At 38.4% G+C, this 27,490-nt stretch overlaps 1 protein-coding gene across 1 annotated transcript in view; it reads right to left on the bottom strand.

The window, feature by feature from the left end:
• Positions 1–27,018, bottom strand: part of DOP1A (DOP1 leucine zipper like protein A) — a 60,358-nt gene extending 33,340 nt beyond the window's left edge. Inside the window, exons 1-12 of the mRNA XM_063150570.1 lie at positions 26,960–27,018; positions 25,911–26,006; positions 15,391–15,582; positions 14,096–14,277; positions 11,723–11,893; positions 10,165–10,354; positions 9,471–9,569; positions 8,288–8,387; positions 5,813–5,895; positions 3,713–3,821; positions 1,324–1,444; positions 504–623 (exon numbers count right to left, since the gene is read on the bottom strand). Of these exons, the coding sequence (XP_063006640.1) occupies positions 504–623; positions 1,324–1,444; positions 3,713–3,821; positions 5,813–5,895; positions 8,288–8,387; positions 9,471–9,569; positions 10,165–10,354; positions 11,723–11,893; positions 14,096–14,277; positions 15,391–15,528 (1,313 nt within the window). The 5' untranslated portion in view covers positions 15,529–15,582; positions 25,911–26,006; positions 26,960–27,018. The remainder of the gene's footprint in view (positions 1–503; positions 624–1,323; positions 1,445–3,712; positions 3,822–5,812; positions 5,896–8,287; positions 8,388–9,470; positions 9,570–10,164; positions 10,355–11,722; positions 11,894–14,095; positions 14,278–15,390; positions 15,583–25,910; positions 26,007–26,959) is intronic.
• Positions 27,019–27,490: the final 472 nt, after the last annotated feature.

Raw genomic sequence — 27,490 nt, 5'->3', positions numbered from 1 at the left:
GTGGTCCCTTCATCCCCTTCCCTCCTGTTAATATTTTCAACTTTCCTGATTTATGCTTTGCTATTTTCTCCTGTAGCCCTGCTTGTCAAGCACAGAATCCCCACCCTTCTTTTTCCCTAAAAGAGCAGGACAAATGATGACACATCAGGTGTCTGGCAAATCTATCAATTTTACCAAAAGTGATTTGGACAATGAGTAATCCTGTACTGGCTAGACAGAACAAAATTTAGTTTTGAGGTCACTCTGGAGTCTGTCCTTCAGTAGAGGGGCTAATTCTGTCTCTTGATTTAACCCAGACACTGAGTTTATGAGAACTCACACTGCTAAGACCCACAATCACATCTGATGAAAACTGGCCAAAATGTTGAAATTATAGGGATGGGAGGAAAAAAATACTTACAGGCTTAATGATCTCATGAGACTGACTTCTTTGAAGAAAAATGTATACAAAACAAAAATTAACTTCAACATTACCCATACAGAGATTAAATATTATCACCTACCGACAACACTCTTCAAACCAACGAGCAATGTAATCCCACATATAATAAGGCTCGAAGGAATTGAACAGAAGATTGGCAGTTTTGATCAATTCTGCTGTTTTCTTGTTTTCTCTCAGTTTGCTGAAAGAAAATAGAAAGAACATTTCATATTTTTATACTTATTTTTCAAGTTATATAACTACACATCCCTGTGAGCTTACCCACTGTCAAGTAACACTGACAAATGATCCTCCTCCCATCCCCTCCCATCCCTACAAGTAGCTGTTGCTCAAGGGCTCAGGATATTGGCAGGCTGCTCATACCAATGTCTTTTCACAGTTGCTAGGTTTCTCCTCTATCTTTTCTTTAATATTTGTCTTTTAACCACATTTTTAATAGATCTGTTTTTACCATAATTGCTCCTACAGTTGTTTCCTACTCTCTCCAGCTTTGAACATCCCTGTCCTCTCCAGCTTTCAAAATACTAATTCAAATCTTCAGAGTCTATATCCCACTCCCCAGCTCTCTTGTAGCAGTCTTCATTTTTCTATTACAAGAAAACTCAGTCAATTTTGTTTTTGAAGAGCACAGATATAAAGAATATCACAATCAATCAAACAAGCATTTTTGTCATAGATGAATAAAAACTGTGCTAAATATTAAAAAATTAAAATAAAAAAGCCAACCACTTCACACCTTTGCACTGAACACAAATTTCAATTAATGTCAATAGATCCTGTATCATGCAGAAAACATGTCACAGTCCCTCACGCTTGACAGTCACGGTTCCAGCAACAAAGATCCATTATTTAATACAAAATACATTATACTCATTATTTACCTGCTTAGCTGTGTGTGATCTTTGTTGAAAGATGGTTCTGTCTGAAGCTCCAGTTCTGCCTTGCACTGTGTATATAAGGTTCGAAACACTTCAATCAACACATCCTCCAGAATGGCAGGGCCTAGGGAGAAATACCAGCAGTCACACCCTTGAATTATAGCATTGTCAACAGTCCTCAGCTGAAAGCTATTGGAATCATTAGCTAGCTTTAGTCATTGAAACCACAACAGTTCTTCTGGCTCAATCTCATAAACTACCTGAATGTCAGAAGGTTTGGTTTGTTTGCATTCCAGAAACACTGAGACAACTGTAGTGCCTGGGAGTACACAAAGCACAAGCCCCATGTTCAGTGTGTGTACAATGGCAGCTGGGTGCACACACACTGAGTGCAAAAGCTGTGCAGTCACAGCAGGACACATCATGTTCAAGCCAACACACCCCTTTTACTAGCTCAGCTCAGTAACATGGAAATGGACTTCATGGATTCTTGGTCAGAGGTGCCTTTCAGTCAAAATACTTTGAAATACTCACCCCTAAGCTACCTCATGCTTTTAGCATATGGACAATACACTCAAATATTTAAATGCAAATACAAGATAAAATATTTTGAGCATCATCCTTCTTTTTAATTTGAGACAGGTTTTTTTTTAGCTCAGGATATAGTCTGCAGGGTACTTTTGGAAGTATTTTTGAAAGTGTGCAAATTGCAGCACAGAAAGCCAACTGCAGTCTGGGCTGCATTGAAAAAGTCTGGCCAGCAGGCCAAGGGGAATGCTTCTGAACTACTCTGCTCTTGTGAAACTCCACCTGGAGTACTGCATCCATCTTTGGGATGCCCAACATAGAAACATGGACCTGCTGGAGCAAGTCCAGAGGAGGGCCACAAAGATACCAAGTGGGCTGGAACATCTCTCCTATGAAGACAGTCTGAGACAATTTGGATTGCTCAGCTTGGAGAAAAGGCGGCTTTAGAGAGACTTCATTGCAGCCTCTCAGTACTTAGATGGGGCTTATGAAAAAGAGGGAGAGAGACTTTTTATACAGGCAGATGGGAATAGGACAAGGGGGAACAGTTTTAGACTGAAAGAAGAGAGATTTAGATTGCTTTGGATGCTAGGGAAAAATTCTTTACCCAGAGGGTAATAAGGCACTGGAACAGGCTGCCAGAGAAGCCATGGATGCCCCATCCCTGATAGCGTTCAAGGCCAGGTTGGATGGGGCTTTGAGCAACTTGGTCTAGTGGGAGGTTTCTCTGCCTGTGGCAGGGGCTTTGGAACTGGATGATGTGTAAGGTCCCTTTCAATACAGAACATTCTATGATTCTATAAACAGCTCCTCCTTTGGATTTCAGCTAAATCTCAATTTTGAAGAAAAAAACTCCAAATTTTTTTAAAGGAATTTAAAAAGTAATCCTGCTTGAGGAATCATTTTTTATGTGCTTCCTAATCTCACTGAGCTGCCTTCAGTAAGAGTATGCTCACGGAGTTAAGCAAAAATCCTTTTCGATTATTCTACCTCATTTTGCTGAAAGAATCCTCAAAGCTTTGCTTCTTCATGAAATCTTAACATATACATTTACTCTGAACATTTAGACTGATCCCTAGAAAACATAAATTACAAGGAAGATGGCAAATTTCTGACACATATTTTGTTCCTTGTAGTTCTTCTGTCCTGATCAATTCTTTTAATTATCGTATTTTTATGGTTTTATTATCCCACTCTCAAATCTGATTATGGATTTAAAAAACTATTTTGATTTTTTTCATTCACCTTCAAAACCGTATTCCAAAGAAAAAGGCAAGATATCCAAGCCTTAACTGTAAATACATTTGTCCCATAGTCCTCAGCCCTTATCTGCTAAAGAGGGCATTTAAACACTTTAAATAGGGGAGGGAAAATTGAAAAAGAAAAAGAAATCCCAATAAACCACCCACAAAACCAAAAAAAAAAGATTTGCTTCCTCTGCATAAGTTCTTCTGAAAAAAAATTAACTGTTTCATTATCAATATCTATCCTCTCTGTGTGTATATTAAAGAAATAACAGGTTATTCCCAAAAGAAATAGCTGAGATCTATAATAGCAAAAGTCATTATTTGATGAAAGAAATGAAAAAGATCCAATCTGCACATCTTCCAACACGCACTTAGTTCTCTCTAAGACTTTGACTTACTGTTTCCTGTGTAGAAAGTAGAAGAAATGGCATTTGGTAAAAGGTAAATCTGATGAATGCATTAAATTAAGTACAAAATATAGATACAGCTTGGAAGACCTAAGAAATCTGGGTAACCTGACAGTACTAAACATATAACTTATTCAATTTGATAAAAAAGAGAAAAAATTTCAAAGCAGAATCACATGAAACAAATTAAAAAGAGTAAATGAAAATTACCCAGTTCAGGCTTATCCAGCAAACTGATAAGAATTCGAAAAGGCTTTAAGTCTTGCATTAATGTGCTTTCTTCTCCCTGTCCATTAACTTGCAATATTCCAACCATTGCCTACAAAGAGCAAAAACATATCAGGAAAATAATAAGAAAGATAAAAAGTAATAAAAGCTGCACATAAAGGGAAAATTCTCAGTAGTGCAGACCACTATTTCATCTTGCTGCAGCTCAGTCTCCCACTATTAAGTTCTCTCAACTTTGCCTTTGAGAACATTTCTGCAGAACAGAACTTGTTAACTTGTATTTATTTAAAATCAAAACAGAGTATTATAGGCAGGTAACTCAATATTTCTTAAGAATAAAACAGAATACATGAGCATTAATGAACAAATTATTTGAGAAGATAAAGTAGGTAGATATTAAGGGCTTAATAAACACCATCTGTCCTGTGACATCCTCACTCACGAGGATGAAAACTTCCTTGACTAAATAACAATGACAACTTTGAAATAAATGGGAAGACTGAGTTTCTATACCAAAGCAGGTTAGGGAATGAGCTGCAGAATTAAAAAAAGCCCCATGAGATGATCACAGATTTTGCTTAGTTTTCTGCCTGGCTGACTTGACTGTCTGAGATAGTTTGTTTCTTTTACAGTTTCAAAAAAAAAGGACAAAGAAGAAAAAAAAAAGATAAGAAAGAGCCATGAAAACCAGTTTGGCCTTGCTATCTGCTACAAACCAAGTATTATCATCAAATATCTTAAAAGAAAATTCTTCTGTGCTTTCATATGTCTTTAGAAGGCCAGAATTATCAGTACATTGTATCTGTGAATAAGATATGAGTTGACTGGATAAAACAGAACACAAAGAGACTGCTAGAGAATAAGGCAGAAAAGAGCAATGCTTTACAAGTCTTTCAAGAGACAGCAAAAGGTTTCAGAAGCTATATGTCATTTGTATTATGTATAGGCAAGGCATATACAGAATACATTCTGATGTCCATATTCTTTAGACAGAAAAGCTTTATTGACACTTATTAAGTTTGAAAGATGCACAGATTTAAAAAGACTTTCACTATTAACCATGCCTAAATGTCACTGAAAGCTCACTATGGTTTTTTATATAACGTACAGGTGAAACTGTATCTCATTCAGGCCTCTCCTTTACATTTGAGTAATTTCTGAATCGTCTGCTAAGGAAGGCAGAAATGTGATAAGCGAAGGGTGAGAGAGTGCCAACAAGGTCCTTGCTGTGGAATACTGGAATTCTGAGGGCTCTTCCTCATCAGTAGAACAGCAGATCTCACAACTTTCAGATAAAATTGAAGGTGCTAGCTCTGTGCTGGGTGTCAGCTTTGAACTGGGATGAGCTGAATATTCTTGTCAGCTACTACTGTTAGAATTGCCACTGCCATTCCCATACATAGCATCACAGCTCTGACTCAGAAAAATCCTGACCTTATCAATTTGCCTTAAAGATAAAATGTCTCCCTGACTTCAATATCAGACTCACAGAAGTTTAAAAGACATCTGTATTTCGATTACTGTGAGAAAAGCAACACAATTCTTAGAACCAGCGATCTCAGCTCACATAGGAAGGCTTTAAGGGTAAACTAGTTTAACTGCCAATTTTCTCAACTATTCCTGGCTGCCAACAGAGAGCAGAAGATGCTCCCTTTCCCTAGGGGAAAGAAAGACCCTTTTAATACAGAGTTTGAGTGCCATCTGATAACTTTTTTCTGATTCCCAAGACACAGAGGAGTTTCCCATATCTACAGAAGAGAATTCTCCAATTCAGTTTCATGAAAGAACAGGCTCCAGTGTGCTGGGCTCATAATCAAGTAACATCCACATATACCTCATTCATTGTGAAAAAGGAGAGGGAGAAATCTAATATTTGTTCTGTTCATCCTGCTATTCTAGAGGTCCTCATTTTTCCACTGAGAATGTTTTGGAAGAATAGGACACAAATATCACAAAAAGACAAGATTACATTGTCACATTGCATTGGCAAGTCAAAAGATAAAGTTACAGCAATTTTGAACAGGATCTGTTTATAAAAATATATGCCTCAAGAAAACTGTATAAATAAAACTGTACAGCTACCTGAACTAACATCTCCTTAGAGAAGGTGTTGAAATAGTAAGTGGCATGCTCCTCAGGATTGCTGTGCCTTGTACTTCTGGGTCCTACAAGGGCACCATTGTTATCAAAACCTTCAAGCAAACAAAAGACAAAGCAGATAAATATTTGCAGTTTAATAGAACACATTGCCAATTTCTTTAAACTAGAAATCACACACTAGCATTGCTAACTTACCAGTATGAAGTCCAAGTCATGTCGGCAAGAAAAAGATGATTTTATAGAATTTAATAAGGGAAACTAAGTTATATTTTTACACAAGCAGTTTGCACACAAATAACAAAAATTTAGTTTTATGCAATATTATCAACCAATTACATCTCGTACAACTGAAAAATGTTCACAAATGCTGCAAAACCCACAATCCTTAAAATAAAGCCACAAGCTGTCACATAAAAAATATTTCAATATTAATGAGAACACAAAATTCAATGTTTTAAGTATATAGAGATGATAATCAAAACACAGTGATGTGTTAGAAAGAATATCAGTCATACTACAAAAAATATTTTTTTGTTCAAAATTATATTAACAAGATGGACCTTTGTAATGTAAATTTCTTTTCTTTTCCCAGTAAGTTTTCAATTGCACAAAAAATAGGCTTAAGGAAGAAAAAAAATCTATTGGTTAACAATGGCTAAGATAACCTGATTTAAGGAGATGTATGCCATTTCTATTCACAGAGAATGTTAATAGGTAACCTCTAGCTGTAAAACAACAAGAAGGAATAGCACACACCAGAATTAAATAATTCCACACAGAACAAAAGAATTAAGACAGTCTTTCAACATAACTGATCTCCATCTGCAATGTCTTATATTAGGAATAGAATATCATGATTATGGAAAAGCAGCACAACATCCAAAGGAAAAAAAAAATGCAAAAATCCAATATTGTCAGAAAGTTTGTTCAAATATCTAGCAAATAGATGAAGTAGCTGTTCACAACACAGGACATGGAAGTCACTGTAAAAGTATTCTCCAACGTTGCATGACTTTCTGTGGAGACTATGTTCATGAAATAGCTATATATGAAGATTCTACAACTAAAAAAAGCAGCATGATATTTTAAATACATGAAATACCTTTTTCAATAATAGCAAAAGACATATCTAATCCATCAAATTTAGATGAAACATGAGTGCAGTGTTTAATCTAGAAACTATTTCTTCCCCAGATTTGAAAATGCAGGTATGGAGCACAACACTGCATTTCATTGTCTTTCTTTAAAAGACTAATACCTTGCAAGTCAATGTCTTGAAGAATGATTAACCAAAGAAGGCAGGATTTTCTCATATTGAACTTCTAAACCACTACAGCAACACAAGCAATCCCCTCATGCAGAACACTGTTGCTGACTTCTTCCCTTCTCATAATTTCAGCTCTCTCTCAGGGCCCTCTGCTACTCGCATCCTTCCTCCCCAGCCACCACGCCAGGCTGCCTGCCCCTGACATCATAACTATCAGCTGGGCAGGGTTCTGGGTAGCCCAAGAAGCACATACGTGCTTGCTGGTGAGCTGGGAAGTCAAACAAAGAAGGTAACAGCAGACTGCAACACATATCAAACAGAGAAGTCACTTCATGTCTCTTCATTCAGTCTCCAGCTCCTGGGACACACTTAGGAACTTTTTTGACTTCTTTCAAAATGGCTTTAAAGAGTAACTGATCAGATTCATGTGACTACAGGCTTCATTTCCTTAAAATAACAAGAATAAGAGGAATTTTTTTCCAAAATTTTCTAATTTTTTTTCTAAAATTTTCTAATCTCTGGTCTTCTAACTATTCTCTGAATGGTCAAGAGTCTTCTAATAGCTGTAACTCTCTGCTACCCTCTTTTAACTATATGCTGGTTTTGTATACAAATTTAAATTTCTACTGTATTGATTTTCTGTCATTTGGTAGAATTGTATTCCAAATTACTCAATTTTTACTCCAGAAAGGTGTTGCGAAGTGATTGGTGATCTGTTAATTCAATGAGGCAAAGATCTAATGAATTTTGAAGTTTGCATACTGTAATACCAATGCTCTTCAGCATTCTTTTCTACCTTCTATACTGTTGTGCTCCAGCTACCATTTACACTCTATAATGCCTATTCTCTGTTTTCTCCAGTCTACGTTTTTAGAGAAAAAGTTTCAGAGTGCCTGTTTCCATGAGCCTACTACACCAGGCTCTACCCTTGAATGTGGCCCATAATGCTGTTAGAAGAAAATGCATCAACAATTTACATGACAGGAATGAGTTCCAGGATGACTATTCTTCATCTTCTGTGTCCATAAAAAGTGCCTTTCCCTCTTATGAAAGAAATTGAGTATTTCATTTTTCCAAGATTCTTTCTCCAGAGTAGTGGAGAAAGAATATTGGAACAATTATCTCCATGGATAAGGAAAATCCAGCCCATCCTCCACTTTTCGTGCCAATGGGATGAAATACAAACCTACCCAGGAGCCATGCATAAAGCCTTCGGTTGAGGGACATATCCCTGCGCAGCACTACGTGAAGGGCTGCTGACAAAATTCTGATCATGTCTGGACGCGTCGCCTGAAGAAGTTAGAAACACATTTAAGTTTAACTATGAAAAGTAATGCTTTTTCTGTGTTAGCAGCATAATGCTCATTAAAACCTAGCTAGTTTCATGTTTTGACATTTCTGAATTCCACACAGTACAAGAAATCTTGCTCTTAGAAAACCAAAATATGATTATTGTTTGGAGTAGATACTATATACTAACACACACCCTTTAAAAACAGCAAAAATAACAGATTTGACAGCTCCTTTTTATTACAAAACATTTCATATTACTATGAGGCAAAAGCTTTAGAAGAAAATTATTAAAATCCAGTTTAAAAAAAAATTAAAGTACTTTTTCAGTTTCTTACTATTTTAAATGGTCGTGTAAGTTTTAATATTGAAAAAATGTTGTATTGATAATTTCAACATTTCAGTACCTAAATAGAGACACTCCAAATACTCCTATAGTAAGTGATAAATGTGAATGAAGTCCTTCCACAAGCAAGAACACAGCTCTTTCTTACACAAAAGTGCAGGTTTTTCCTAATTTCTAAAAATATGAGAATCAGTCTTGTATAAGTTTTCTTCTAGGAGTTAAATAATTCATGGATCATTTAAAAACAGGATAGAACTAACAATAAATGCAGTCCAAAAAAAATTATCTAGAAGTTGTAAGGTCTATCTCCCACTAATGCTATGGCTAACCACTCACCCAAAACCAAAAAACATTTTCAATTCTCTAGTGTTCTGAATCTGTTGTGCTAAGAGGATTAACTTTTGCTTATTTTGAACACTGGGAATTGGAAACTTGCAAATTAACAAGTAATTTGCTTTCTCATCAAACTGGAGCAAATTAAAAGCTTCTGCATAGATTAAACATAATTCAAGCTTACATACAGAGAAGTTAACTTTAACTTCAAAGTCAACACATCAAGTTAAAAAGCAGAAGAGCAGAGATGAGAATAGCTAAATCTATCAGAGAAACTCCTACATGTGACTCTTGTTGGAGCTTGGAGAAAATCATTAACAAAAACCAACCAAATACTGCTACTGACATAAGAAGTGAAATACATTTAGGAATTTGTCAATTCATCTCTCCAGTTAATAACCTACCTGGCTCATATGGAAAGGAAAACAAAAAAGGATAAGGTCCAATGTGCTCCTCTGTACTAAAACACTGGTATCTTGCACTGAAGTGCTTACTGCTTCCACCTGAAGTAATGGCAGACCCCCCCCAGAATAGTTATTTATTATTTTAAGGAGGTAGATATAAGACAGCACTCAAAAATAGGAACAGTTATTCACAAACAATGATAATTACTAAATGAAGTTATTTTAAATTTTAAATAATGAAACAAGACAAAATAGGAAAATAAAAAATTTCATAACTGAGGAAATATAAAATCAACAGATCCCCTAAACTATAGAAACAGCTTTTGCTTTTTGAATATTACCAATGAATATCTTAAGTTTAAAAGACAAAATTATTCTCTACATCTTTAAGAAAAAAAAGGAACCAAAAATTGCAACAAAATTCAACCACTTTTATCTGAAGCCTGTAATGAATGGAAAATTTTCCACAGAACCTAAACAGTTCTGATACATTAATTCAGCTTTGAAACTCTCCTACTATGCACCAAAACATCAGTTTAACTGGAGCTATAATAAACGTGCATTTTATCTCTTCAAAGGCCAGGTTCAAAGAGAGGGAACACATTTAAATCCCCCCCACCACCAAAGACATTACATAATAAGTAACTTCAATGTTGTTACTTATTATAAGTTCATTGTTCCATGACAACATTACCATTAATTCGATGTCGCTGCCAATTATGTAGAGCTGATCCTCCATGGAAAGCTTCCTGTTCAGGTGGGAGAGCACGTAAGTGATGCCAGGCAGGCGCACGGCGGGGCTGGTGAGGAGGCTCCCCCAGAGAGCGCTGTAGAACGCCGACTGATCCACGGCTGAGGCAACTTTCTCCAGCAGCGTGTTTGTCCTGCAGCAAAACAGGCCAGCTGCGTCAGGGCTTACACCTCTTACAGCTCTTGACCCTGCCCACAGTTTTAAAAGTATTAATTGTTACAGGAAGGTCAGAACTTCCTTTTGAGAGACCAAGAGAGGACCAGTTATACACTGAGGCTTATAATGCAGCCTGAACAGAGCAATCCAGCTAGCAAGCTTGTGGACCAATCTGGCTTGCAAAATGCTTTTGGCTTGCCCACAGCTTCTCTTTATATATTCCTTATGTACTCCTTATGTTCAAAGAGCCAAATAACTCCTTCATTTGCTTCTTAAAGCCAAGTGTTGCTACAGACAGAGGTTTCAGACAGACACCAGGAAAGCATAGCTGCTCAAGAAAGGAATCAAAGCAGATGGCTTTTGCCCTCTCATTCCTTGCACTGAGTCCATCTGGTAATAGCAAGGCATAAAGATACCCTAATTCTTTGAGCACAAGCAATCCCTTCCCCTGCTCTCATTTCCTCCAACTCATGTGGCAGCTCCTCTCCACCCTCTGGCAGGCCCCAGGAGGCAAGCTGGATAGACCTTGCTCCCTGCTGTAGTGATGCCAGCTACACTGTGTGTGTGTGTCTGCCTACACAGAAATAGAAAAAGACAGTGTTGAACTGCTCTTGACGTACAAGTTGTGAAAATTCAAGTTTCTGAAGTTGGAAATATCAAGAATATGTAAGCATGTGAACAATTCCAAGAATTCCAACTGATGGAGTGTAACTTCATCCTCTAATATGTTAAGATGCTACCTCAGCAGCCCAGATGCTACAGTTATGTATTTCAACCCATATCAAGAGTCATAGAAGACTCTTGTTCATGAACAACATGTTCAGAATTTGTTTAAGTTGGAAAAGATCTTCAAGATCATTGAGTCCAACCCAACACTGCAAAATCCACCATTAAACCATGTCCCAAAGTGCCACATCTACATGGCTTATAAATACCTCCAGGCATGGTGACTCCACTACTTCCCCAGGCAGCCTGTTCTGATGCTTGACAAACTTTTAAGTGAAGCAATTTTTCTAAATATCCAACCTAAACCTCTCCTGGAACAATCTAAAGCCCTTTTCTCTTGTTCTTTGCTTGCTCCCTCGGAGAAGAGACTGGCACATAATACTAAGCCTGCTTAATGCCAATTCCCTTTCCATAACTACTAGCAGGAACAACTAACAGTTCATTTCTCCTAATTAATGCTAAGAACCTCCTACCATACCATTCTGTTGCAATATGACAACATTAAATTTAAAAGCAACCACTTTGAAAACAATAAAATCCACATACAAGTACATAGTGAAAAGTTACAATAAACACTCCCAGATGAAGCATATCACTTTATTAACATAAGTATCCTTACCTTTCATAATACTCTGATCCCTCCTCTAACCCAGGCAGAATCCCAGTTAACAGTCCTTGCAGTCCCGGTTTCAGTGTTTTCCCCAAAGGGAGGTAATAAATCTCATACAGACTCAATAATGTTGGCTTGACAGACATAGCAGCATTGGCAAGGAGTGGAAATAGTCCAGAACTGTGAAAAATAAATTTTACCTTTTTTAAAGAAGCTTCTCATATGACAATTTTTTTTCTGTCTAAAGACTGCTATAGGCACATCCAGTATAGTTATTATAAGCATCAGATTTTTATCTTAGAATTGTGCATAGGCATAGACAACCACACAATATGACTGACTTTGGATGGACAGGTTGGTACCCCAAGGCTTATGAGTTTTATTACTATTATGAGAACAAGCACTGAAGGCTTAGAGATTAATGTCTTTCGCCAATAAAATAAATATGATAAACCAGAAGCATCTCTGCATAAAAAAATGTTAATTTTGCCCACACTGAACCACATCACAACGAAAATTGTATTTAAAAATACATTTTCTTTGCACTTATAAAGAAAAAAAAAAAAACCAAGATGGGATAACAACACTTTGAGGAAATTCATAGAAATCATTTTCTGAAAGAAAAACCACAGTGTTTTATTTCAGCAAGTAACCTTGAGGTAACTGTTAAGTAGCATCAAAGCATATATCTACTTTGGAAATTTGGAAATTCAGTCTGAAAGCAGATTCTAAAACTAACAATAAACCCTATTTGCAATTCTGTTCATAACACAGCCTGTAAGGGCCTGAAAAAACTGGAAGTATGTTCTGAATTTACTTGAATGTGAGCATAAGTTCACGAAAGTAATAAATGTGATCTCCTAAGAAGTTACATAGATACTAAAATAATACTTGCTACTGCTACTAAACATCATAAATTATTACAAACTGTACCAATAATCAAATGCATGTGAAGACAACTTCAATTCTCAAAGTCATTGAGGACTCAGATTAGAAGAGCCTGACATATGAAGAAGAAAATCAAAGAACAGTAAAATGGGTAATTTTAAGGAAAGGGTCTTAAAATTTATACCTACAAATCTACTATTAAAAGAAATATCTATGTATATAGGGTATTGTCCATAATATAGGAAAAAACCCTACAAAACTTGTTCCAAAATACAAAACTTTTGGTAAAAATGTTTTTTGCCTTTATATGACTAGCAGAAATTGTCCTTAACCATTGTCAGTTGGCTTCTTTTTTCTACAGAAAATGTCTTTTTGTTCAATAAGCAGCACACTAACCCACAGTCATTCTTTGTAAGGCTATTACTCACACTTCAAGATCTGATGTTCAGACACTGGCATTCTGCTTTCATGACAAATACTGGAATCTTTGATAATGCCTTAATGTGAATGTCTGCCTTTGCCCTAGCAGCAGTAACAATAGCTTTCAGTTAGATTATACAAGGTAGCATTTTCCATTACCCTAGAACTTCGTGTTAATGAGATCTTGCAGTTACTGAATCACTGTACAAGCACAAAATATGAGCTATGAGTTCACAGTGTCTTTTACAATGTGGAAACAGAGAACAGAAACACTCCCATCCTCAATGTGATTATATATAAGCATCATGACCATGCAAGACAGAAGACCTGATGCTAAGGCATGCAATTTTTTTCCAGGCATTAATGCACACTTTTTCTTTGTAAATAGAATTCCATTTTTTCCTGCTATTTCTCAAACCAAAGAAATTTTAATCTCTAGGGACAGGTAAAGATTAAGAAACGTGTGACAGTGTGCACACATCCCTCTATTCATTTTATAACAAATAAATTAATGTCTTGCCCACCCTACCCAACCCAAAATGTACACCTCATCATGGAGGTCTAGGAATCAGTATATGCTGACTAAACTTCCTTTTTATTATCATCAGTTCCAGAGACTGAGAAAAAGTTTGTACTCGCCCCCCATTCTAACAAAACAAAATCTTTCTGTTCTGTTTATTTGATAATACAGTTTTCTGCAACAAACTATACTCAGATTCTTTTCCAACAACACTTAAAATAGTAAAATGTAATGTTAATACAATGAGGAGCTAACTTTTCAATTACTATACATATGGTACATAGAGACAGAACACTTCATTTCAATGAAAAAATAATAAAATCCAGGTTTTCTTGCACTAAATCAGTTCCCAACAAACATTTAGGTGATTTGTTTCTCCTCTGTTATACAATATTGAGAAGAAAAATACTAGACAAGTACCAATAACATGAGGGAAAGAAATTGGTTCTTATTGATTTTTGCTATATAACAAAGTAATACTGCGAATATAAAATGCAGGAAAACAAAAGGATCTTGATTACACATTTGGAATGGAGTTGTTTAAAATACTGTACCTGTAGAGGAACAGATCTTTGGCCAGGCGCTTGGGGCCAATGATTTTGAAGATGATCTCATATGTTTCAAGCGCCTTGCGATGAACCCCTCCCGGCAGAGCGGGGTGCAGGCATTGTGCCAAGCGCTTGCCTATCGTCAGCTTCTTGGGTACGACCTGGTACTTGGCGTTGTTCTGCAGCACCTGGCAAACCAGCACAAAAAAAGGGAAAACAGCACAAAACATGGTAAACATCAAATGCACATTTTATAAAGGAGTTCCTGGATGTGTTTCATAAGTCAGCACACAAACGTAGGTTACAAGAAAAAAGCCAAGGCCATTAAAATCTGCTGTGGAGCTTTTTCTTTGCCATGCTTTTCACTTATACACTCATTACAGGTAATATTGCCAAGGCAACTTCACCTGTAATGGGCTTCTTGCCTACATCTTGTCCATTTGTCATTTACTCATCCATTTGAGGACAAAAATTGCTATTTCCATTTCATAAAATCCATTATCACTAGTTCAAAGAGGACTAATAAACTGTGGGTCATGAGTCTGGGATAGCTTTAAAGAGTGTGATCACATACAAAATTTTACGACTGTCTGAAAGTATGCAATCACTTCAGGACTGGAGAACAGAGTTACTTTTACGTATTTTGATTTTTCTTTTGTCTATATCATAGCCTTCCCATTGCATAAACATGCAGCAAGAACTACTACAATCAAAAAAAAAGAAAGAAACGAGATTTTATACAAAATAATGATCCCACTTCCAACTATAGTGTCATTTTCCTGAGTGGGGCTGCCTAGAAACACATACAACTGACTAAAACAAGATTTTTATGAATATCAGAATATGTATGCATTTGTGAAGTGCTATTAAAGATTACAATTATATTGCCCATTAAAATTAACTGTTAAAATGAATCAGAACAATAGCATTCTCTGGTCCATGAATGATATGAGCCTCATTTAAAAACTTATGCTTCATAAAATTACTGCGGATATTTATACCAGTTACTATTTTTCACATTATTTCTATAACATTGAACAATATTAGAAATAAATATTACTAATAAAAGAGACGTTGCATTTATTTCCACTAGAAATGTAAATAACTTCTCCCTTTAGTTCCAATTACAAAGGGTTCAACTGTAGAAAGGTAGGTGTTTGTTTACTCCATGCACACGCCCAACATTCAGCTCAAAGCACTGAAATATTTGCAGGAGATGGCTGGAACCTTGCATTTCTGTACTGTTACACCAGAACCTTTTGCAATTCCTGAGTCTTTTTAAGAGCACTTGTCAGGCATACCTTGTTTAGCTTCCCAAGGGCTGATATTAAATCTGCCCATTCACTGGAATATTCAAAGTTCTTCAGTGCCTTGTCAACAGCAGCTACATAGTTCCTGTACTTGGAATCAGTCAGTAGCTCCAGCTCCTCCGTGTTCATCCTCCCACGGTGTCCCCGCTAGAGACCAGCTTGCAATTCATGTACAGACATTACCTAGTCAAAAGTTAAAAGGAAAAAGCCCTGAAATGATTGTTAAAATATGTATAAGCAGCACTACATTTTCCTTAAAGACATTAAAAAAATTTGAAATCAAGTTAAAACAAACCCTAAACAAAAGCTAACATATTGTAAACAAATATTAACAAATATTTAACACATATTCAACATCAAGGCCTACTAAAAACCCCAAACAAATAATAAGAAATCACCGCATCTCAAGCCAAACAAAAGTCCCTAGAAAAATAAAGCATTTTCTCTCCCAAAAAGCACTGTTTGTTCTAAACAATGCAACAAAATGATTTTTCATTTTCTTTTTTACCTCCTCTGGGTCCATCACCAGAAACCCCCACCTTACAACAAACCAGCTTTTCTGCAAACAGAAGACACCAATCTTTCTGAATCAGTTCCAAGCAGAAGACAAAACTGAAGGATACATACAATAGTTACACACTATTCAAGAGGACTTCTGTGCATCAACACTTCCTTTTACAAGACTTGCTATTCTAATCCAGTGATGCAACCCTACTTTGTTTTCATTTTATTGTCATGCAGGTACAACAAAAGTACATGTGTACCAGTGTTCTGTAATCACAGGCTTTTGCAATTTGCCCAATATGTTTTCATTGTGCGGTAGTCTACACCAAGTAATTAAGATATTTTAGTTCCAGAAACACCACCCTGTACTTTTATAGGTCATGGACTACTTTTTTTTTAATAGCAGAGGTTCATTAACCTTTTCAAAGAAAAGAGCTTTTAAGGCTACATTCACCGCAAGCAAATACAACTCAACGAGAAATGCTATTGCAACACATCTGTAAAAAAGGCAGATTTGATGCCCCTTTTCATGGAGGTGTTATTGGGGGAAACTTTTTGAGATCTCTTTTGTACTTGGCTTTAAAAGAGACTTCACATTCAGCAGATGTTGTTCTCTTCTGTCTCAATTAAAGGGAAATGGGAAGGAAATCGTGTGCAGCAGCGCAGGCTGAAAAACCAAACAAACTGAAAAACCAAACAAACCATGGAACAGGTATAAAGAAGTAGTTAGTATTCATCAGACTTTCTTCTGGGTATGATAAGGAAAGTTGCAAGAACAGAGAAAAACTAGAAAGTGGCAGACAAAATGAAAAGAGCTGGATGAAAGGAGTGAATAAAAAGGCAAAAAAATGATAAGGTTTCTACACTCTTGATTCTGATGGCAGAGTAATAACGACAAACTGTCCCCAAGACAGAACAGAAACGCAAACCATTATTTAAAAAACACATTGAGTGTCAAATTGATAGATTTCACAATATCTCAATGGCATAAAGCACTTAGATACCACTTTTAATTAAAAAAAAAAAAAAACAAACAAAAACAACCCTTTTCACATGGTTTCATTTTATAAAAACCATTTTTGAATTAAATCCCAAAAAAGATCAGGCTTGTTCCAGAAAACTTGTAAAATGCCAACAGATTTTACAAAGAGACAGCTGCACAACCACCAAAGCCCGATCTCCAAAAGTGAAATAAAGTATTAACACCGAAAAAAGAAGAAAGAACCAACATATAAAAGCAGCACAATTCAAATTTTTCCAGGCACAGCGGATAGGGAAAGAACTTGACACAGTAAATAATTCTTTTTGAGTGAAGACTGCATCAGACTCCTTTTTATCCAGCTAAAGCATAAATGCAACCACTTATGGCTGAGGGGGAGACAAGGCTCTGTCTTCCTCAAGTGCTTCAAAGACCTGAGAGTGGCCTGATAAAGGATTATCAAAGGTTAAACAAACCAGGTAGAACACAGGGTTGAACAGGTAGCTTCCTTTCAGACTTAAAAACCAATCAGAATAATCCATTAATTTTGAAAACAACATACATTAACATCTTGGTCTGAATAACTGTACTTTTAGACAAGTCTACTGCACCCTTGCTGTGCAAACAATCATCATGAAGTTTTGTATTGAAAAGAAAAAACACACTCTGTTTTCTTAGTACTCTACAGTTATGGTCTCATTTTTCTATCTCAAAAATGTTGTTTTTGCCAAAAAGAATTTATGCAAAGAATTTCTTGCATACTTTTTCCCATAAAGAAATCTCAGTTTTAGACAAATCATAAGTAGCCATAATAAATGAGGTACCCAGAGAGGATACTACATAAATGTATGTATTTTTTTTATAAACCTTGGACTTTTTCTATTCTATAATCATTAAAATTACAGGAATGTCAATTGTTATGTGTTCTCATCCATAAAAATAAACTTGTTTACTATGGTTTTCTTTTTGTTTAGTTTGAAGATATTCCACAACGTAGTTTTTAATCTTTTCTTGTTTCTATAATGTATTCTTATCAATACTTCCCTATTCTCTTAATTTATAATAAAAATGGAGAATTAAAAACATTTGATTTTACAGCTGGTATTTCAATACAATGTAAAGCTTGGTAGTGTCTATTTCCTTCTAAGTATCACAATCTTATTCTTCCATGGTTTTCTAGTTTGAAAAAATGAGTTAAATAATAAAATTTTATAGATAAAAATTGAAAAATAGCATTTTCTGCTACGCCATCACACAGCTTACAGAACAAAGCATTTATCTTGTCATTACACAACCACCATTTGGCATAAGGGCCAACTTTCCTTGCAACGTTCTTTATTTGTTTCTCTTTTTAAACAAAGATATGAAGAACACCATCCTTTGGGGCTTTCCCCCCCTTTTTGTATACCAGAAGAGATGAGCCAAGTGTCTCAGATTGAAGGTTTAGTCATTCTCATGAGTCTGGCATAGAAAATCACTGACCTGTTAGATGGCCATGATTTTTTAAATGAATGTCAAAAAGCAAATATGCTTTCTGTCCCAGCAGAAAGCTTATTATCAATGAGGAAGAAACTAAAATGTACTATACACTTTCAAATAATTGTATATAATTATATTTAAATCATGAGTGATTGCAGAAGAAGGTCCTGGCACTTACTACCTTCTACTTCACCTTCTAGTGTGGATTAAAATATGGATACCACTCAATTCTGGGTACCCCTGGATGTCTGTGGAGTCCTTGCACATGACTCTGACAAGGACACAGGTGTCTGGGGCTGAGGCTCTTTAGCTGAGGGTTGTGCATAGTGCACAGAGCAGCCTCCAGCTCCCTTCACTGAGGAGGTGGTATTGGTTTTCCTCCAACTCGTGTTCAAACAATACTGCTTCAGCTGTGTTTGCACAGCAAGTGCTAATTCTTCACAGCTGTTGTACCTCAGTGCCTTCTGTCTCACCTCAACACAAACTATTCACCTGTTTAAGAGGCTCTAAATGTTTTTCATTGAAGCTGAAGGAATGTGGAGAGGAACAGCAGCATCACCAAATCAATTCCATAAATGCAGCTTTTATCTGGATTCTATTCTGATTCAATCACAAGGTTATAAGACTTGACTCATAAGCTCTCCTTTATCTATTTTACCCCAAAATTCCTCTTCAGGTTTGATTTGCTCCTATTCCACTCCTGTATTTTTCAAGCATCAGATAATTGCTCTATTTGTATGTTTCACACCAATCTGCAATACTGAAATACTGGTACAGGTCCAGTGGCTGATTGTGGAGTACAAATCTACATACATCAAGTCACTTCAAGAAATCTCAAGATTTTTTTCCAAGTACTGTAAGAATCTGAGCTCACAAGCTTGCTCCTTTGAATTCCTCAGGGTTTCTGCTTTGCAATGCAATATTCCAAGGCATTTTTTAAATTGTGCACCATTTCAAAGGTGGCTATGGGATGCACAGTAAAAGAAGTAGTAGACAATTAAAAAGCAGATGACAAAAAATTCTAATTTCACTGTAGTTATATTGCTTTTTAAGCCGTGTATGGTGCCCACATATTAAGCTAGCAACTGCAGAAAAACAGTTGTATTTAAATAGACTCAATACAAACACAGATTTGAATACAAAGAAAACAGAAGCCTTGTCATTTGGTAATTTATTATGCTTTGCTTCCCCTCAGAAGCATTTAAAAACATGAATAGCAAAATAAGTCTTGCAAATCCCACACCAGACTCTTCAGATAAAATTCATATACAGAAAATACAGACATTCTTCTATAACCATAGATAAAGATTTTCCAATAACAGCTTATTACACTGTTTCTAGATTGAGCTTCCACAGTCCTCTTATTCAGAATTTTTCAAACGGGAATCTCTGATGTCTTCTGAAGAATAAGAACCATTTGAACTTGTTATTTTGGCCAATTGCTACTCAGTAGAATAACAAAAGAAGAATCTCTCCCATACTACACAAAAAACAAAACAAAAGAACCCCACCTAGCAGTATTATTAACTATAATTAGCCATTATGTCATTAGTATCCTTCAACAGTCTACAACACTTAGTAAGATTTAATATTGTGATTAATAACTTCTCAGTACATTTTTATACCTAGTCATATTCACAAGTGGACATAGCCCATTATATTTTTCCACAGGAAAAACAGCTCTGCTTTAGGTGTTCAAATTTCACAACAAAATTTAATTAAATCAAATCTATATAATAATCTGCATTACACACACTGGCAACTTCTAAATCAACACAAGATGTTTTCCTGGGAGTTATATCAAAAAATAATTAAATGCAAGAAAACCTATGGCTTGTACTACAGAGGTTGGCTTAGGTACCCAACTGGATGTGCACTCTCCTTACTTATAAAGCTACAAAACAAGTTTATTTATTATTACAGAAAAAATCAAACTGTCAGTAAAAAGAAAATAAGTACATTTTGCCTTCTTTTCCATGTTCTTCACAGAAAAAAGACTGGAATAAACCTACCACGGAGCACAGTTTGATGCAAGTACAATCAGGTATGTAAAATGTTCTTTCTGCTATTCCTGTCATAGGGTCTTCCAAAGGGTGGCTTACACTAGATAGGAGTTCATAAAGAGGAACAAACTCTTCTAAGGATTTGGATGCTCTAGTTACTAATTAAGAAAACAAATTTATAGTTACAAACAAACCCTAAATGAATATGCTTTAGAGCACAATTTCTCTGAAAGTAAAAAAAATATCCAATCTATGTCTGTTTATCAGAGGGGAGAAGAAAGTGACCAAAGACTTCTCACTCTCATGGACAAATACATATCTCTTCCAATTGTCTCTTAGAAACTGAGTTTAGGGTGACATTTTAACCCCTCTAATCAATTATATTTTATTACAGCTTCTCAATATATAACAGGTGAACTACAAAACAGTTCGATATACTGCAATGAAATTTTAATTTTGACTCCAGACCCACCAACAGAACACTTCTGGTTTCTTTTCTTTCAATCCTTGAAGCACCATCGCCTGCATACTGCTCAGGGCTACCTTAGTGTTTCTGGCAAAGTATAACAGACATCATCTTTTCTAAAGTTAAGTACTTTTGCACTTCATAAATGCCAGAAATTTACACTAGAGTCTCTACTTTTAAAGTATCATTCTTCATGAGATCAAATCAGATATTCAGATTTCACAGATCTGAACTCAGATCACTCAGTAAATGAAAGATGATGATTTGCCTCTTTCTTACAGCTCAGGTCAACCATTAACTAAAATATTTTCTTCTTGCTAAAATAACTTTTCCCCGTTTTCCTGTCTTACAACAAATGATTCCTGAATTATCTATGCAATAAGTTATAGCTTAATCAGTGATCATTTTACATCCAAAAATCAACAAAGCTCCAGAAAACCTTGCTTCTTATTCTAAATTATGCTAAACATCTAACACGTCTTGCTAAAAAACAGATGGCAATTTAAGTCAGAACTACACAACATAGAGAAAAATGGGAAAAAGCTTCCTTGAAATTGTGGTTATTCTTCAACACTTACTTTCAAGTACTTGTTTTGTCCCCTTCTTCCCTTTGTTGACCACTGTATTTGAACAACCAATATTTCAGTCTAAATCCAGAATATGTCACTATTTCCCTCATATTCAATTACACATTTGAAGGAAAAAAAAAAAAAACAACAACAACAAAAACCCCCTAAAATTTACCATTCACTCAATCTGACAAGTGTTCAGAGTGTTGCAACCATCAGAGTGCAACCATCAGAGAAGGGTAAACAATTTGATTAAAGACATCTTAAAAATAATTATTTCATTCTCACAGCTGACAATTGAACAATAACAAACATTTAGGAAGTTTTTTTTAAATCATAGAATGTCTTGAATTAGAAGGGACCATAAAGCACATCTAGCTCCAACTCCTCTGCCATGGGCAGGGACACCTTCCACTAGAACATGAAATATAATGTGGAGTCACCAGTCACGTTCACAATACTGAGCAAAACAGAAACATAAAATCCTTACTCTAAAGTTATGTGTAACATTGTATATTGTGTATCAACTACTGGACCAAAAGAAACTGTTGCCATGCTCCAAAAAAAGATTGGATTGCTCCCCGAGCTGGTAGGGCCTTTTTCAGCTATCCACAATCAAACATGCAACATCATCCCACATTGTCAGTTCTCACTTTCATAAACAGCTCCTGAGACTTATTAGCCATAAGGCTGTTGGGGTTACTGGGAACAGGACATGGAAGGAATTTACCTGCCATAGCCACATCCGTGGTAACCACAAGTTCAGCGGGTTGGAAAAGCCCTGTCACAGGGAGAACGAGCGTCCTGGCGCGAGCACAGCCGCGCCCTCGCCGCGGCTCCGGCACCGCCTGCGAGCGCCGGCAGCGTTGTGCCTTCCCGGTCCCCAGCAGCACTGCCCGGCTCTCACACACCCCCTGGCCTGGGCACACTGCCCTCCCTGCCCAGGGCACACTGCCCTCCCCGGCACAGCACTGCCCAGCTCACACACACCCCCTGGCCTGGGCACACTGCCCTCCCCGGCACAGCACTGCCCAGGGCACACTGCCCTCCCTGCCCAGGGCACACTGCCCTCCCCGGCACAGCACTGCCCGGCTCTCACACACCCCCTGGCCTGGGCACACTGCCCTCCCTGGCACAGCACTGCCCAGGGAACACTGCCCTCCCTGGCCAGGGAACACTGCCCAGCTCTCACACACACCCCCTGGCCTGGGGACACTGCCCTCCCCGGCACAGCACTGCCCAGGGCACACTGCTCTCCCTGGCACAGCACTGCCCAGGGCACACTGCTCTCCCTGGCACAGCACTGCCCAGCTCTCACACACACACACACTGGCCTGGGAACACTGCCCTCCCTGTTGAGTAGTGCTTGATAAGTACAACACATCAAATAGTTATCTTCTCTCCAGCTGCCTGAGCACAGGAACACGACAGGCTTCCTCAAATAAATGGCAATTTATTTTCACTTTTGTGTGTTTCAGCCTCGTGTCTTCAAATAGTCCCTATATCCCCTCTGAAAAGAATTCCTTTTTACCTAGCCAGCCTTTCTTTTCCAAGCATTTATTGAGAGGAGACTTATCTTGAGGTATTCTTTTTCTTTCTTGCATATTTTTTACTCTTGACAAATTAGTAAGTCAAATTAATATGTAAGGCATTTAAAATAAACAACAGCAAAAAACCCATAGCAAACATAACAATGAAATAAATTCAAACAAGAATCACTTCATTTACAGTTATGTTTTTTACAAGTTTTTTTTTTTACACTTTGTTTTAAAGAAGAGTTTGCCAACTTTTTCAGCTTAATACACAAAAAAAAGACTTAGATGAGGTTCACTGTCTTACATTACACTTGCAGTACTCTGTACTGAGAGAGAAGCTTTGCTTCCAGGGTAATGCTGTGTCCTCACACTGAGACTTCTCAAAATATTCTGATACACAGTTTAACACAGAATCTATCAAATTAGCAGCAAAAAAGTGGTAGCCAGGTAATTTATTCATTTATTCTTTGCTCACAATAGCCTTTCATCAATCCATACCCATTGTTTAATAAGAAGCTTCAGGTGGGTTTAACATTCTGTCTCCAAACGATCCTGATAGGTCTTTTCACAAAGGCATAAGTCAGGAGCTCTCATATCCTTATCCTTACCTTACTTGGATAACCTAATGCAATGCATTTGGGCAAGACTTGGTCCATCTTCCTTTCTTACTATGCCCTGAGGTCTAAGGTATTAGCAATTAATTAATTTCAAGTTTCAACTAATTTCTATAATTTTATTCTGATTTTAATTCTGAAACAGTGTCATAAGTCATGCATATATCTCTGCATTCTCTAGACTGTGGTTACATTTTTACAATACATCTGGTTTCCCAGTTCCAGAGGTAGATTCCAAAGGAATTTGTAAAGTAGAATCCTTTTCTGACTATTCTGAAAATGGTGCCTGGACCAAAACTTGCTCACTCTTCCTATCCTCAGAAGTAAGCCACAAAAGACATAAATAAAAGGTTAAATTTGCTACAACTTCTCAAATGAAAAACCCAGTTAGGCACCATTCCCTGACTTCTAATTATTTTTTAATGCTTATACTGAACTACAAGTTTCTGATAAAAATAGGAATGTGTTGACTAGTAAAACTATTTACTGATTCTCCTTGGTGTTTCCTTTTCATTTCTAGTTTCAGTTATTGGGAGAAAATGGTTGATCCTGTAGGGTTTCTTCTCCCCGGCCTCTCAGAGGGAAACATATCACTTACTGTTTCTATTTTTCATTCAGCTTCTTTTCAGCTACAAGTCAGAGCAACATGGCTATTAATCTGGAAGACAATTTATGTGCATACAGAAAAAATACTTCCATTTTCCTATTTCATGCTTTAGCAGGCATCATTTAGTGCAGCCTCTATCTCCTACTTTTTTCAACCCTTCTCAAAACAGAGGTTCTTAACAACACACTTCATATCTCTTCTTGGTTCTCTTCCACACACTGCAGATTAAACATAATAGAGCTCCACCAAAGACAAAAAATAAAAAAATAAAAGGAAAAAAAGAATATTAACAAGTATTTTCAGTCAGCCAACCCAGAGCAAGCAGTCATTCCTGGCTAAGCAAGAAGACATTAAAGGTGGACAGCAGGAATGGTGGCCAAGAGAACTGAGGGTTCTCTTGGTGATGAACACAGGGAAGTGTCCTCCCTGTATTCAAACAGAAAACAATGGCAGGAGATTACAGGCTGAGCCCACTTACACCAGCAGAGTACAGTTCATTTTCTTCACAGTGGCGGGTAGGGGGCTGTTTTGGATTTGTGCTAAACATGGTTTATAATATAGAGATATTCTTGTTATTGCTGGACAGGGTTGCACAGAGCCAAGGCCTTTTCTACTTTTTGTACTGCCATGCTGGTGAACAGGCTGGAGGTGCATGGGATGTTTGGAGGAGACAGTGCTGGGACAGGTGACACAAACTGCCCAAAGGGATATTCCAGACAACATGACATCATGCTCAGCATGCAGAGAAGGAGGAAGGGGTGGGTCATTTGTAATGATGGTGTGTGTTTTCTTCCAAGCCACTACTAGGTGTGATGGGGCCCTGCTCTCCTGGAGATGGCTGAACACCTGCCCGCCATGGGAAGGGGTGAATTCATTCCTTGCTGTGGTTTCCTTGTGTGTCTGCTGCTTTCCCTATCAAACTGTCCTTATCTCAACCCATGAGTTTTCTTCCTATTATCCTTCTCATTCTCTCCCTTGTACCACAGGTAGGGGAATGGGGCTTGGCTGCTGGCTGGGCTTGAACCACAGCACCACCTTACCCACACAGCTTGCTGTGCTTGCAATGAGCATTTCTAATGGTCTGCATGGCATGCCAATAATTTTACACAGGAAAAGCACTGCCTATGTTGTGAACAGAACCATCCATTCAAATGCACAGCCATTCCAGTAATGGAAGACAGAAGACACCTTTTCTGTGCAAAATGCTGTTTAAATATCTACCATCACAGGTGCTACCAACAAGTTGGGAAGTGAGTTAGAAATGCAGCCTCTCCCCACATCACTTACAGGCTGCTTAGTTTCCAAAAGTGCCAAGTCTCATGTCAATGAAAACAAAACCCCAAATTATGCTGTAAATATTCTGCCTGTTTCCAAACTGACATCCCCCCTCATAACATTCATACACACTATTTGGAAAATTACTGTACATTTTGGATAATCACAATATTTAGGTATCACACTGTTACCAAAAGGTCTACTGTATTCCACCCTGTTTTTGAAAAGGTACCATGACATGAAAAAAAAAACCAAAAAAACCGCAAACCAACCAACCAACCGAAAAAACAAACAAATAAACCCCCCCCCCCCAAAAAAAAAACCCCACCAGAACCAACCCCAAAACAAACAAAAAAACCCCTACAAACAAAGAGAGCAAATTTGATAGCCAGGCCTGCTTAAGTATTTAACACAGGCCAAGCCTTGGCAGCAAAATGAAGAGACTAGGATCTTCAACCTAATAATGCAGCCCCTTGTTACCTGCAAGTATCTAGCCTGTTACTCCTTAGATACAGTCTTCTCAACTCTTCACACTCCTACGGCCGGAATTCAGGTATCAGTAACACTGCAGTTAACCTGAGAACAATAACACTATTACTGCATACTGAAAGAAGATCTAGGAGTGAAAGGGTTCCTGCAATCAGCAACAAAAACAACGGTTGAGTCACCCAGAATAAGCTCTTTAAAACCTGCACCTCATATCTCACATATTTTAGGTCACTTAAAGAGATAAATTGTTCAGGCTTCTCTGGTTATTGTCACAGGTATGAATATATTATTTCTGAAAAACGTTTAACACCAGAAGCTGTCATATGTTTATGCTTTTCAAACGGGCATCACAAGATTTAAGGCCATCTCTGCATCAACAGATGAAATTTAACCCTGCATCACACAACCCAGTGACAGCCGTATGTCCCATGTATCCTTCCAAATACCACACGCAGTAACTCCAGCAACCGGGAATCTCACCTAAAAGAGGCCCGCAGCCCCCTGGACGCTCAAGGTCAAAGCAGGACGACCCTAGCAGCCCAACGCCAAGCTCCTTCCCAGGCAGGCGGGAAGAGCTCCCTGGGGAAGCTCCACCACGAAGGGCGAAGCCAGGCCCCGCCGGCCGCCGCCGGAGCGGGCGGGGGCAGAGGCTCCGCAGCCCGAAGCTCACCCGGGCGCGCTGCGGGGGGACGGAGCGCGGTGGGGAGCGTGGACAGCTGCCACAGGTCAATGGATGCAGCGTAACTAACAGGCCATAACCGCTCTCCCCGGGCTCCTCAGCACCTGCCCCTCGCACACAGCCTAGTACGGCCCGCCCGCCCTCCGCCACGACGGTGCCGGAGGGGAGGGGAGGGCAGAGCGGAGCAGAGCGGAGCAGAGCAGAGGGCCGGCTCGGCTCGGCTCGGCTCCAGGGGCGGACCCTCCCCAACACCGGAACGGCGACGGGGGTGGAGGGAGGGGAGCGGGGGCAGCAGCAGCCGCCGGCCGCGCTGCGTGCCCGCACCAAGACCCCGGGGAAGGAGCGGAGGGAGCGGCGTTACCTGAGCGACCCAAGCCGGAAGAGCCCGACCGCCAGCGGCACCCCCGCGCCGCCCTGACAGCTCCCGGCGTGCCCCGCGCCGCGCCCGCCCCGCCCCGCCCGCCGCGCTCAGCCGCGCGCAGCCGCGCTGCGCCCCCTGGCGGGACGCGGGCTCCGCGGGAGGGCGCGTTTGTTATCTCGCCCGCTATCTACTGAGCTTACAAATACCGCGCAGGTAAACATGGAAAGTGCGGGCTTCTTTAGAAAATTATAGTGCTACAGGTTGCCCAGGGAAGCTGTGAATGGCCCATCCCGGGACGTACTCGAGGCCAGATTGGACGGGCTCTGAGAAATCTGCTGTAGTAGAAGGTGTCCCTGCTCACGGCAGCGGAGGTTGGAAGGAGATGATCTCTAAGATCACAGAATCAATTAGGTTGATAAGATCTCTAAGATCATCGAGTCCAACCTATGATGAACTGCTACCATGTTAACCACACCGTGGAACTGAGTGCCATGTCCGGTCTTTCTTTAAAACACCTCCATTGGAACGTGA

This window comes from Melospiza melodia, chromosome 3, assembly GCF_035770615.1.
Source record: "Melospiza melodia melodia isolate bMelMel2 chromosome 3, bMelMel2.pri, whole genome shotgun sequence".
Lineage (NCBI taxonomy): Eukaryota > Metazoa > Chordata > Aves > Passeriformes > Passerellidae > Melospiza > Melospiza melodia.
The sequence above is the reverse complement of the archived record's forward strand: the minus strand, read 5'-3'. Positions and strand labels throughout refer to the sequence as shown.